Below are 13,015 nucleotides of genomic sequence, written 5' to 3'. Positions count from 1 at the left end.
CCGAACTAGCACCTCAGCCACAACATCTCCGGGACCAGTGGTGCCTGTAGTCACCGGAATCTAGAGTGCACCGGCCACCAGGGCAGCCAGTGTGGCACGGAGCCACAGCACAGACAGTCCCCCACCTGTGAAGCATCAGAAGTTGGCCAGTGCCCGGCGGGAAAGGGGGAAGACTCCAGCCACCAAAGCCGCTCCCAGGGGTACAGGTGGGAGTGTGGAGTCAGCTGCGACACCTTCCAAGGTGGGGAAGGGGCACAAGAAACTCAGCAAGTTTGGGAAGAGCAGCACGGCGGAGAAGACCGTTATCATCCCCGCAGCCCAGGAGGCCACCGCCACCAGCCCAGCTGCCCAGGAGGTCACCGCCAGCACCAGCCCAGCTGCCCGGGAGGCCACCGCCAGCACCAGCCGAGCTGCCCAGGAGGCCACTGCCAGCACCAGCCCAGCTGCCCAGGAGGCCACCGCCAGCACCAGCCTAGCTGCCCAGGAGGCCACCGCCAGCACCAGCCCAGCTGCCCAGGAGGCCACCGCCAGCACCAGCCCCGCTGGGACAGAGAGGACCGCCAACACCAGCCCCGCTGGGACAGAGAGGACCGCCAGCAGCACCAGCCCAGCTGCCCAGGAGGCCACCGCCAGCACCAGCCCAGCTGCCCAGGAGGCCACCGCCAGCACCAGCCCAGCTGCCCAGGAGGCCACCGCCAGCACCAGCCCCGCTGGGACAGAGAGGACCGCCAGCACCAGCCCCGCTGGGACAGAGAGGACCGCCAGCACCAGCCCCGCTGGGACAGAGAGGACCGCCAGCACAAGCCCCGCTAGGACAGAGAGGACCGCCAGCACACGCCCCGCTGGGCCATGAAGGACCACCAGCAAAAGCCCCGCTGGGCCATGAAGGACCGTCAGCATAAGCCCCACTGGGCCATGAAGGACCGCCAGCAGTTGAGTCACTGCAAAGGAGACCGCCGCTCCAAGCACCGCTGAACAGGGCACCGCCGTCTCAAGCACCGCTGAACAGGGCACCGCCGTCTCAAGCAACGCTGAACAGGGCACCGCCGTCTCAAGCAATGCTGGCCCATGAGCGCCCAGGGCACTGACGCTACTGAGTCCATCACGGGCAGAATGAAGCACTCTGGGCACCATGCCCCCTCCAGAACCAGTGGAGAGATCCATCCACTACCTCTGTCCTTAGCACGATGAAGCACTCTGGGCACAAAGCCCCCTCCTGAACCAGTGGAGAGATCCATCCACTACCTCGGTCCTTAGCAGGATGAAGCACTCTGGGCACCATGCCCCCTCCAGAACCAGTGGAGAGATCCATCCACTAACTCTGTCCTTAGCAGGATGAAGCACTCTGGGCACCAAGCCCCCTCCAGAACCGTGGAGAGATCCATCCACTACCTCTGTCCTTAGCAGGATGAAGCACTCTGGGCACCATGCCCCCTCCAGAACCAGTGGAGAGATCCATCCACTACCTCTGTCCTTAGCAGGTTGAAGCACTCTGGGCACCATGCCCCCTCCAGAACCAGTGGAGACTGCTATCCACTTGAGAGACTGTGGCTTTGCACTCCCTAGGATGGAACAGTGGGCAACCCACCCACTGTAGAGACTTGAGAGACTGTGGCTTTGCACTCCCCAGGATGGAACAGTGGGCAAACCACCCACTGTAGAGACTTGAAAGACTGTGGCTTTGCACTCCCCAGGATTGAACGGTGGGCATGTGGCCCTCTCATGGTTTTGGCGTTGTGAACTCAAGCGGCTGAGGTGCCCCCCCTTTCCCTCCCCCTGAGGTGCCTGTTTTGTTGCTCTCTGATGCACCTGCAGTGTTCTCTCCATCATGGTCGGGGATTTTGTGTGGGCCTCGCCCATACCGTGTGGGCCCAGTGTTACACAGACTTAATTGGAGCACTACCTGGACTACTATGCTTGGTATATATTTTGTACATGGTGTATATATATATATTTTGTACATGGTGTATATATATTTTTTTGCCTACTTGATTTTAATTTATTACAATGGTTACACTCATTTCCCATTGTCTATGCATTCTTCTGGGGGGGTTGGGGGGTGTAACTGTGATGTATCATGCTGTATTAGTGTGTGTGTTGTAGTGGGTGAGGGTGGGGGTGTTGTTTGTGTGTGAAGACTATCACAGGGAGAATTTGGAGTTCCGGGTCCATGGTGTCCTAGTTCATCGTGGGGTGTGTAGAGGTGAGCATTTTCCCTTCAAAATCCTGTTTCTGCCGTGTTTTATCCACAGTGAATCCGCCCCGGAAAAGGTGGCGGATTGGCCTGTTGTGATACTGTGGGCCGTACTTTGTCCTCCGCCTGTCTGTTGGCGGTGACCGCCAAGCTGTTTGTCTGGACCGCCGTGGCGGTCGGAGTGTTAAAGTGGCTGTCTTGGTTGGCGGTTTCCGCCACGGTTGTAATTCCAAAATTTTACCGCCGGCCTGTTGGCGGTCCTACCGCTGCTTTAACACCGACCACCAGGATTGTAATAACCACCTATATGTTCCCACTGCTTTATAAATCTTGCTTTCTCACTAAATTAATTTCCTTTCAAATGCACCCTTTGGCAATCTTTTTTCAAATTTTTTCTTGGGAGGAGGACTCACCTTGGACCCCACAACTGTCCAGTAGGCTTGCTCGCTTCAATCGCTACATAAAAGTCAGGCCCAACTTTTACACCGCACCACTTTCAAATGTCACCAGCCAACACTAGTAGAGTTGAAGAGAAGATTGGGGTCAGCCTAGCACACTACCTCCTAATGTCATAACCAAATCTCCTGGTGTGCAGTTCTGAAATGAGGTCCAAATTGTCTCTTGTATTAAGAAGACCTCACTAGGGTCAAACGCAGCATTAACATTTAGGAGAAAGTGCCCTCTCCCACCAAATTACTTTAAACAGAATAATCTGTTTAGGGAGCTTATTAGTTAATTTAAAGGTTCCCTGCTGCACCTGGCCCTTTTTGCAGGGTCATCCCCAATCTTTTATCCACTTAATTATTCTGACCAGTTGTTGTTGCCTTTACGACTCTGGTCACTTTACCACTGCTATCCAGTGCTAAAGTGCATATGCTCTTCATGTAAATTGTACTGTTGAGTTATCCATGATTGGCATATTTGATTTACTAGTAAGTCCCTAGTAAAGTGCACTAGAGGTGCCCAGGGCCTGTAAATCAAATGCTACTAGTGAGCCTGCAGCACTGGTTGTGCCGCCCACATTAGTAGCCCTGTAAACATGGCTAAGACCTTCCACTGCAGTGTCTGTATGTGCAGTTTTAAACTGCCAATTCGACTTGGCAAGTGTACCCACTTGCCAGACCTAAACCTTCCCTTTTACAACATGTTAGGCACCCGTAAGGTAGGCCGTACCCAGGGGCAGGGTGCAGTGTATGTTTAAGGTAGGACATATACTAGTTTGTTTTATATGTCCTAGCACTGAAATACTGCCAAATTTGGTTTTCACTGTGCAAGACCTATCTCTCATAGGTTAACATGGGGGCTACCTTTAAATATCCTTAAAGCGCAGATTCCCTTTGAGAGCAGATAAAAATATGGAGTTTAGGGTCTCTAAACTCACAATTTAAAAATACATCTTTTAGTGAAGTTGGTTTATAAATTGTCCGGTTGAAAATGCCACTTTTAGAAAGTAGGCATTTTTCTTGCTTAAAACATTTCTGCGACTCTTCCTGTTTGCGGATTGTCTGTCTGGGTCAGTTTGACAGTTGGGCTGGTTGCACCTCACACTAGACAGTGACACAAAAGGGGGCGGGGTGTAGCCTGCATAATCTGATGAGCCATCTGAGCTAGAGGGGAGGGAGGAGTGGTCATTCACACCCGAAAATACTGTGCCTGCCCTCACACAATACAATCTGCAACCCCCTGGTGTGTGTCTGGGGCCTGGACAAGGAAGGATCTTGAGACTTTGCTTTGAAGTTTGCCAACTTCAAAGGCAGAAAGGGGTATAAGAAGAAGACCCAAAACCCCAGACTTTAGAATCTTTCTGGAATCAAGAGGAACCTCTGCAAGGAGAAGAGCTGAAGAGCTGGAGGAGGAGTACTGTCCCCTTGCTGTGTTGCTTTTCTGGACTGGCCTGCAGTTACTGCTTCTGCCTGAAAAGAGTGCAAAGGGTGAACTTTGTTGTGTGTCCTGCTTGAGAAAGTTCTCCAAGGACTTGGAGTAGAGCTTGCTTGTTGGAAGTCTCAGGGACACAAAAGATTTCCTTTTCCTCGACCTGCAGCACTGGGAACTGTGTGTTTTGTGCTGTTCAAGAGGAGAAACCACTGCAATGCCGCCAACAATGCTGCTGGCCTGCACTGTGATCTGCCGACGCCACACGGAGTCGCGTTGTCCCGCTTCGCACCGCGACCCTGGTCTCACCGAAGCTGCTATCAGACGACTTAATTGAGCCACTGCTCGCACCGCGACCTGTGGACCCCGCACTCCGGCATCGCCTGCTTATACCGCAGCCTTGGCATCCCTGACGCAACGCTCCTGCTGACACCGGCGTCACTGCCTGTATCGTGGCCTGTGGACACCACTCGTAAGGTACACGAAGCACCGTCCCGTCCCGTCCCGCACCGCAGCCCCGGTCCAGTGATGCCAGCATCATTGACTCAAGTGTCGTCACCGGGCATCCTTCTGCACCATGGCCTGTGGACACCGCTCGTGAGGGTCACGAAGCACCGTCCCGTCCCACACCGCTAGCTTGGGCCTACCAACGACATCGCTTCAGCAATGACGTCGCAGCAGCCTGCACCGTGACCTGGTGACACAGCACATCGCCGGCTTCACACCACAGCCCTGGTCTCAACGACGCCGCTATACGCAGTCACCGAGGCAATGCCTGCACTGTGACCTGTGGGCACTGCACGTTACATTGTCCCATTTCACACCGCAGCCCCGAAACCATCAGCCCAGAGTTCGATCCGCACACGTGTGACTTCAAGGGCCCGACGACTCCTGCACCGACACCACAACACCAGCGACGCCGCTCTCCGGACCTCACCATGAGGATCACGACACCCTGCAAATCCAAGGTACTGTTTACGGGTCTTCCTGACACCGCAGCTGGCCCGTGACGCTGTGGCCGGCCTGAACTGTTGGTTTTGTTGATCACAATGCTGTGACAGCCCCAGGTACAGCTATTGACTTCAAGGAACTGTATTTTTGAGTAAGTCTTGCAGAATTCATATGTTACTGTATGTTGGATTTTATCGCATTTGGTCTTGTTTTATATAGATAAATATTGGCTATTTTTCAAAAACTGGGGTGGTGTCCTTTTGTAGTGTTTTCACTGTATTACTGTTATATGCAAATGCTTTACACATTGCCTCTGAGATAAGCCTAACTGCTCGTGCCAAGCTACCAAGGGGGTGAACAGGGGTTATCTGAGTGGGCATCTCCCTTATCCTGACTAGAGTGAGGGTCTCTAATTGGACATGGTCCAAACCGACTGCCAACTAGAGACCCCATTTCTAACATTTCCTTACCCACTTCTTTGGCCATTCTAATCTACATTCAGAGTCCATGAACATGGACTCCAAGAATGAATAAAAAAAAGGTATCAGGCAAAGAATCCTCTTGAGGGACCCATAGAGCATTGCAGCACCAGCCCTACGAGGAACATATGCCCAAAGATGAACCATGCCACCAACTTGGCTAGTGGGTGAGGGCACCTGCTGCCAAACATCAATGATGTGTATGACCCTAGTGTGGTCTTCCTATCATAAGAGATAATTTGGACCATATGTCGGAACTGTACAACAGGAGATTTGCAAAAGATTGAGTGTTCACTTAATCTTGGACCTGTTGTGGATAAACTGAAAGGTCGGCGTGTGGTCTGTTTTTTTGGGTGGGCTTATTGTGGGCCTGTTTTATGGTTTGCTGGGCTGGCTTTTACTGTTATTCAGTCTCCCATACCTTGCAAAACATTTAACAGTGTGTCTATACAAGTTCAAAACTGATCCAATTTGTAAACATGGGCCACTTTTGTAAGGACTCTAGTTCACTAATGGGGCAAGTTACATTTTGGTGCACAGGACTAATTTCTGTCCCAGTATAAGGCTGGGAAGGAGAGGCTTGATTTTTCTTCATCATGTAAAGAGGAACATGCATTTATGCACATATTCAAATGTACCCTAGATGGCAAAACAAATGGTCATCTACACTAAAATAAATTTTCCCAGCTGCAGAAAACCCTGAAGTGGAAATGAAGATTATCAGAAGAGATATGGGATCGTAAATAGAGGAAAAGTCCAACGTGACTAAATATGAAAGATTGCACATAACACACACACTTGCCAGGGGTACAGCGTGGGGTTTTGTCACCGTGTACCACTCCTGAGTACTTACCCAAGGAACCGATGGCACACTTGTGCATCTTAATGTCATCATGGCTGATGCAATGAGCCTCTTCCTCCTCTTTAATAGTAAAGGAAATAATTTCGGACTCTGGTGGATCAAGAGAGATTAGGTATACTATTACAACACAAAGCAATTCATTGTTCAACAGATGGTCAGAGTTAGTGTGACATGTGAGGTAACGGACAGGATAGTAGGTGTTATTTCATCATCTGGACCTACAAAAGTTAGGAGAAAAGTCTACGGTTAGGCAAAGGGTCAGTCTAAAAGCAGGGGCAGGAGTTATGGTCAGGAAGTGGAACCCCATATTCTCCACAGTGAAATTCCTCACAAGAGGTTTGTAAAAGTAATCTTGGTAATACAGAAACGAAAGAGCAATGTGTTATAGCAGAGTCTTCACAAAGGGCTCGCCCCGGCAGTGTCATCTGAAAACCATGCTTCTCTCAGACCTAGATGCAGAGGGAATGCCCTGATTAGGAGCTATACATAATCCATCGTGATTCAAAGTAACACAGATATTGGGAAACGCAGTTAAAGGCACCTATTACAAGTGGCTGCAATTTTGAGGTGGAATCTCAGAAACTGCTAATTATCTTGAGTCTCACACCTCAGAAAGGAGAACTGCAAGCAAATCGTAACCAACATCACTCAGTGCGGAGTCTGCAAACTCCTGCGTTAAGAGAGTATATTAGGCTGACTTCTAATCCTAATTTAGGAGCAAACAAGAGTCAACGCCTGAGAAGGGATCTGCGCACTACTAGTACATGGGCCAAGTCACTTAAAATAAACTAAGGGACTTACGCCTGAATATGATCTTGGCGGATGGGGTTACTCCATCACAAACATGAAGGATATCCCGTCCGCTGTATTACAATTCCATTATATCCTATCGAGATCGTAACACAGCGGACCGTAATCAGACTCTTACTGTCTTAACAGTGGGAGCGTTCATACCACACCGACAAGGAGTGTTTGCAGACTGTGATGTAACAAACCATATGGAAGCTAGCCAATCACAGCACCGTAAGGAATTAGAAGCAATCACAACAAACCTGAGGGAGGGTTGATGACAGATGGGACTGGCTTGTCCTCGTTCTTCACAACAGGATCATTATTGGGAGAGGAAAATCCTGCAAAAAGGGTTAATTAATGTGAGTTCTTTAGACAGTTACGCAATAATCAGTTTACAAGCACCTGTGGCTCAGGCCATTGCAGACCTTAGCACATCCCCAAACGTATATATAGACAAGACGGTGCAAACAAAGTCTCCTGGAAACCCAGCCACAAGGTTGTTCTACTCTGAACCAGCATAGAATTCATATTTACAAATTGAAGACTGCGGTCTACTCCATTCAGGTGGCTTCGACAATAAAGTCAGACATAACAAGCAAAATACTCCTTGAATTCAGTTTGTTGAGTAAATGCTTCTTTTCCCAAACTTGTAATAAATCTCAATTTTCTGTGCATAAATAATCTTGAATGGCCTCACTAGATCAGCAAATAGGTTTCGTTCCAATAACTTTCATCGGAGCAAGCACTGGACGAGTTCTTTAATTCTATAGCTAAAGGTCAAGATCAAGTAATGCCCCTTCCCCCTAGAAAACTGCATTTCTACTGCAGAAGAAACAAGTTACCTGTATCGATGGTTGTGCAGCCTGAAGCTCGACTAGAGTCAGATGCTGCGCATATTCCGCCACTTAGTGGTTGGAACCTGAAAGCCTCTTTGCCTCCTCTTGGAGACGGGCGCACGTGGTTAAACCAGATCCCTCGAGAGTAGCCTATTAAACCTTCCTTTGTGTGGCCAAGCCTTCGGGTTATTTTTTACTCCATGCGACTGTGTACGACATAGTTTTAGATGCATTGTATTCTCTCTTTACCTGTAAGTACATCTGTGCTGCAAGCTGGCTTTTTCCTAAATGGCTTCCGACTGAGGGAGTGTGCGATGCTGAAGCAATGTTCTTGGTCTTGGGGTGATGAGGCATGATATAGTTGCAGTCAATGGCAATATGTCTAACTGTTCCCCAACTGGCATGGACTTTAGCACCCCTGTAGGTCGCTAGTAAAAGGCACCACTGGTTCCCAGGGCATGGGTACCAAAGAGCGACCCCAAGGGCTGCAGCATGTATTATGCTACCTAATGGACCCACACACAGACTACACACAGACCGCCATCGTAGGCTGTATGACATGGAAAAAACGATGTTTGAAAACATGACATGGCACACTCACTGTGTGCCATGCCCACATCACTGCATCTAATATATGTAAGTCACCCCTACAACAGGCCTTATAGCCTAAGGCATTATATTATATGTGAGTACGTCTGCGTGAGCAGAGATGCCCCTGCAATGTCTAGTACCACTGATGGATATTGCAAGGGAACACTGAAGCCATCTTAAGGTATGTACTGGGCACTGGTCAGAAGGAGTTCCACAGCTACATAATGACTTCACTGAAACCCATGGTGTTTGGTATCAAACACCTCATCTTAATAAATCCATACTGGTGCCAGTATTGGATTTATTATGACATACACCCTGATGGCACCATAGAGCTGCCCCATGAAATCTTACTTGTCCTCTAGTGTGCTGACTGGTATTGAACAGTCTGCCACTACAGATGAGTTTCTGACCCACTAGAAGAGGTGAGATCCCATGCTCTCAGAGGCCAGAAACAATGCCTGCTCCAGAGGACGGTGTTATCACCTCCTCCAGCAGGATGGCTCGTAAATCTGCATAACAAGGCAAGGGACTACAAAGTCCCTGCCACCTTTGATATGAGACCCTGTGTTCCCCCAGACCTGGGAGATGCCACCCCCTACCTGTGGCCGACTTGGCACCAAGAAAGGCAGGAAACTGGTTATTCTGGAGGCGTGTTGTACCTCCAGGCCAGTCACCCCCCTGGGGTGAACAGCCTGATGTGCTTCAAGATAGAAGGGTTCCACCATCTTGTTTTTGGTGGAATTAAGATCTCTCGGACAGGGTTATGCCCACTCCCCACAGGAAGTGCTCATATAGGGGGTGTAGCAACCCCAAGGGTAAGTAGCCCATTGGCTACTACCCTTCACTACCCTAACATCCCCAATCAGTATTTACGTGGCCCCCGACACCAGGAACTCAGATTCCTCTGCTTGGAGAAGACAGAGGGACAAAGAAGAGCCCACGACGCGAGAACTCACAACTTCACCACCACTTTTGGTGCAAACCCCTGCCTTGCGGCTGTACCTCGACAACTGCGCGGACCCAGCTCGCCCAGATAGTGATGTCACCTCCCAAAGCTGTGGGGGAGTGACCCACGACTTCACTTTGCCAGCAACATCTGCCTCAGAGCAGAGGAACTGCTTACCTGTATTCTGCAAGCAACAAAAAGTCGGAGAGCAAGAGCCTCTGCCAGTGCGACCCCGCTAGACAAAGCAGCGCTGCACATGAGCCACCCAGGCTCAGGACCAGTGAACCGAAGGAGCCTTGAGGTACAGAGACCCTCAAGCGCTGACTCCCCTTTGGGTTTGGCTAGGCTGGTCCCTCAGCTACAGCCTGCAGCTTCTTTCTGCAGGAACCGTGAGCACCTCGGACCACCGCAACCCAACACCAGAAAGCACCACTTCACAAAAGCCCAACAGCCCTAGCAGAAGTGCATCAATGGTGCCAACGGGATCCAGAGACCATGAAGAGCCGAGCATCCCTTTTGGTTAGCCCAGGCTGGTACCCCAGTCCCTCCCGGCAGCCTCTGTTGCAGGACAGCAGGAACCGTGAGAGCCTCCCACAGCACAAACCTGACGGTCAAAGCCCCACTGCAGACAAGCCCCCAACCAGAGTTTCTGTGAACCGACCGTGTCCCTGTGTGCCAGAATCCTGCGAGACCAAAGCCTCCTGTGGGTTCCACCAGACTGGCATTTCAGTGCCTGCTTGCAGCCTCTTTTCATCAGGACTGTTTTCCATCGATTTAAAAGGGGCACTTGACGCTGAAACCCAGCTCTGCACCCGGACGCCCGAAAGCCGACCAAGGTGACCTGTTGGTGCTGCCTTGGACCTTGTCCCATCCTTGGGTGGCACAGTTGTCACTTGAATCTGCAGTGGGAGCATTACCACAAACTCCCTTCACACCATAGGGTCCTACTTTATATTGGGCGGGCAGGCAGGTTTCCCCAGTCCTAGCTTGTCTAACGTATCAGGAATTCCCTGACAGGTCAGTCGGGATTTTTCAATAAAAGTGCTCACCAACATTTCACACACTTTTTCATCAAAAACAATCAACTAAGGCCCACCAGTTTGTGGTAGCATGATGGCCTGGCAGCCATTTTTCATTTTCTGAAGCTGTGATTTGTTTTTGTAAAATCATTGTCCCTGAAACGTTGCATGTTTTTCTGCATGTGTGGGATTGTGACAGCACTGGCAGAGACTCGTACACTGGGTAGGTTGGTTCATCTTTCACTTGTACAAGATCCGTGGGAAGAGGCGTACCACGGACTGACGCCGGTGTGTTTGAATTCTGCTTCTGGGAGACAAGTCTAGGATTCTGTGGAGAGTGGTCAGAGCTGGACAGGAGGGGCCTAGTTGTCTTTCCTTTGAAATAAGTTCTCCATGGAGGGTAACATGCAGAATGAGTTGTCGAAGCAGTGACTTGGGAAAGGCAGTGAAGAACAAGGCAAGTGGAGGAGGAGAGGAGGATGAAAGTAGGGGCAGCGAAGGAGAGAGCGATGACCAGAGAAGCAAAGGAAAAGGGCAAATGAACAGAGAGAGTGAAGAGGAACTGTTTGTAAAGACTGAAGAGATAGAACAAAAAGTCAGAAGCACAGAGCGGTGACCGGAGCAGGAGGAAGACCACAAGAGGGGAGCAGCACCTGACAGAAACAGTGTCTTGGTGGGAAGGAGGACACGCAGGGGTTTGCAGTGGCAGTAACATAACAGTGATTACTCGTGCACTGGATAATCCTGGATCCACGTATTGAACATAAGAGGTGCGCCCCTCTGAAATTCATACACATTCATACAAAAAAATATTAAATAGATCGATTTGGTTACAGATAAGATCTGTGCCAGGCTGTCTCCCCGCCTCGCTTTGAAGCAGGAGACGAAAGACAGGCAGTAAATCATCTTTCTACACTGTGATGCACGATGCAGGGCTCACTGCTCTAAAGCTCTTCATTTTTTTTGTGGTCTACGGCAGTATGCACTATAAGCCAGTGATGCTTTTAGTCTCATGATTTTGGGCGTTGGGAGTCTTCATCCCGGCGTGAGGGCAGCTGTCTGTCATTCACATGCATAGATCCCACCCTTTCCCCATTCGTCACACAGAAAGACTGGATACAAGCATGTGCGACTCTGCCTTGTCTTCGGTAACAGGAAGTGTTATAATGTTGATCTTGTATTATTTTTATTGTACTGAGACCCATTGTCACACTAACCTCCTCCATGTGGCACCCAAGGCCCTGGCAGCAGATCACTGGCTCCTTTAGAAGTGGAGCGGCTGTATTTGTTCCTCGTAAACTGTTCCAAAAGACGAGCAGGATTCTTGTTCCCTTAAAAATTGATCCGACTTAAGTGCAAGGGGAGAAAGATGTGCCTACAGAAAAGGCAGTTATCTGCTGTATGGTGTTAAATCTGACCCGGTCTTCATGCCCTTAACATTAATGCCACAAACATGGGTTGATATGCGAACAACGAATGTTAAAGTGTGTGTAATGTGTGTCAGCAGTTTAGTTCCTATTTCACATGTTTTACTTAATGTTGCATTCCCCAAGAGAGTTAGCTGTTTCATCATCCTGTCTTTCCGTGCATTGTATTACTCTTGCATAGTGCACACTTTGACTTGTGACAGGTGCTTATGAGGGGCTTTGATTGAGACGGCTGGTGATGAGGCTTAAGGCAAAGCAAAGTGCCTGACAGTGGGTTGGTCTCCGCAGGGCACACAGAACAATGGTCATGTATTCCAGTTGCAAATGAAATTCAGTATAAATGTGTGTGAAGGGGTGTGTACAGGTCAAAATATTAAGAAGGCAAAAGCAAAATGAAATAAAGTGCTTAAATGTGAGTGAGTGCAGTGTATGTTTGAGACGGTAAAATGAGGGGGATGCCAGGAAGTGCATTCAGGGGAGAGGGAAAAGAGGGTGCTGAAGAGGAAAAAGATGAGGTTGAAAATGTGCAGATGGATGAGATGTGAAGAGAAAAAGGGCAAACATATCTAACGTAAAGCACACATAACCGAAGGCCCTACTCCTTCCACAGGCCTCAATATTTAATTCACAGTCTCACAATTTCAGAACTGAAACATTTCCAATGTTAATTATTTATAACTAATCATTGTTGTTACTAATTTATCATAAACAGCTAACAATCACTGACAAAGCAAATAGTACTGACAGGTTTTAGGTGTATGTCAGTTGTTGTGTTATATTTCTGGATGCAATAACATCTCAGGGAGAAACCAAAATACAGGCCGGGTGGCACACTGTGGGAATCACAGAAATGTATTTTACATGTTCCTTTTTAAAGAGCCCTCACTTTTTCATCCTACTTAAAGATCTGTCTGCACATATTTCTGTATGACTGATTGCAGCCAGCAGCTGTGTGTGCTTACTGATGCCTGGTTAGAGTATTTTCTTCCACAGTTGATGGCACATTGCAGGAAAATGGCCCGTATTGCAGTTACCCCCCACGT

General features: G+C 49.3%; 1 protein-coding gene across 1 annotated transcript in view; it reads right to left on the bottom strand.

The window, feature by feature from the left end:
• Positions 1 to 13,015, bottom strand: part of LOC138303539 (gastrula zinc finger protein XlCGF57.1-like) — a 90,247-nt gene that overhangs the window by 28,188 nt on the left and 49,044 nt on the right. The window contains exons 5-6 of the mRNA XM_069242768.1: positions 7,411 to 7,488; positions 6,350 to 6,448 (exon numbers count right to left, since the gene is read on the bottom strand). Of these exons, the coding sequence (XP_069098869.1) occupies positions 6,350 to 6,448; positions 7,411 to 7,488 (177 nt within the window). The remainder of the gene's footprint in view (positions 1 to 6,349; positions 6,449 to 7,410; positions 7,489 to 13,015) is intronic.

This window comes from Pleurodeles waltl, chromosome 7, assembly GCF_031143425.1.
Source record: "Pleurodeles waltl isolate 20211129_DDA chromosome 7, aPleWal1.hap1.20221129, whole genome shotgun sequence".
In the NCBI taxonomy this organism is placed as follows: Eukaryota; Metazoa; Chordata; class Amphibia; order Caudata; family Salamandridae; genus Pleurodeles; species Pleurodeles waltl.
This window is presented reverse-complemented; position numbering and strand designations above follow the sequence as displayed.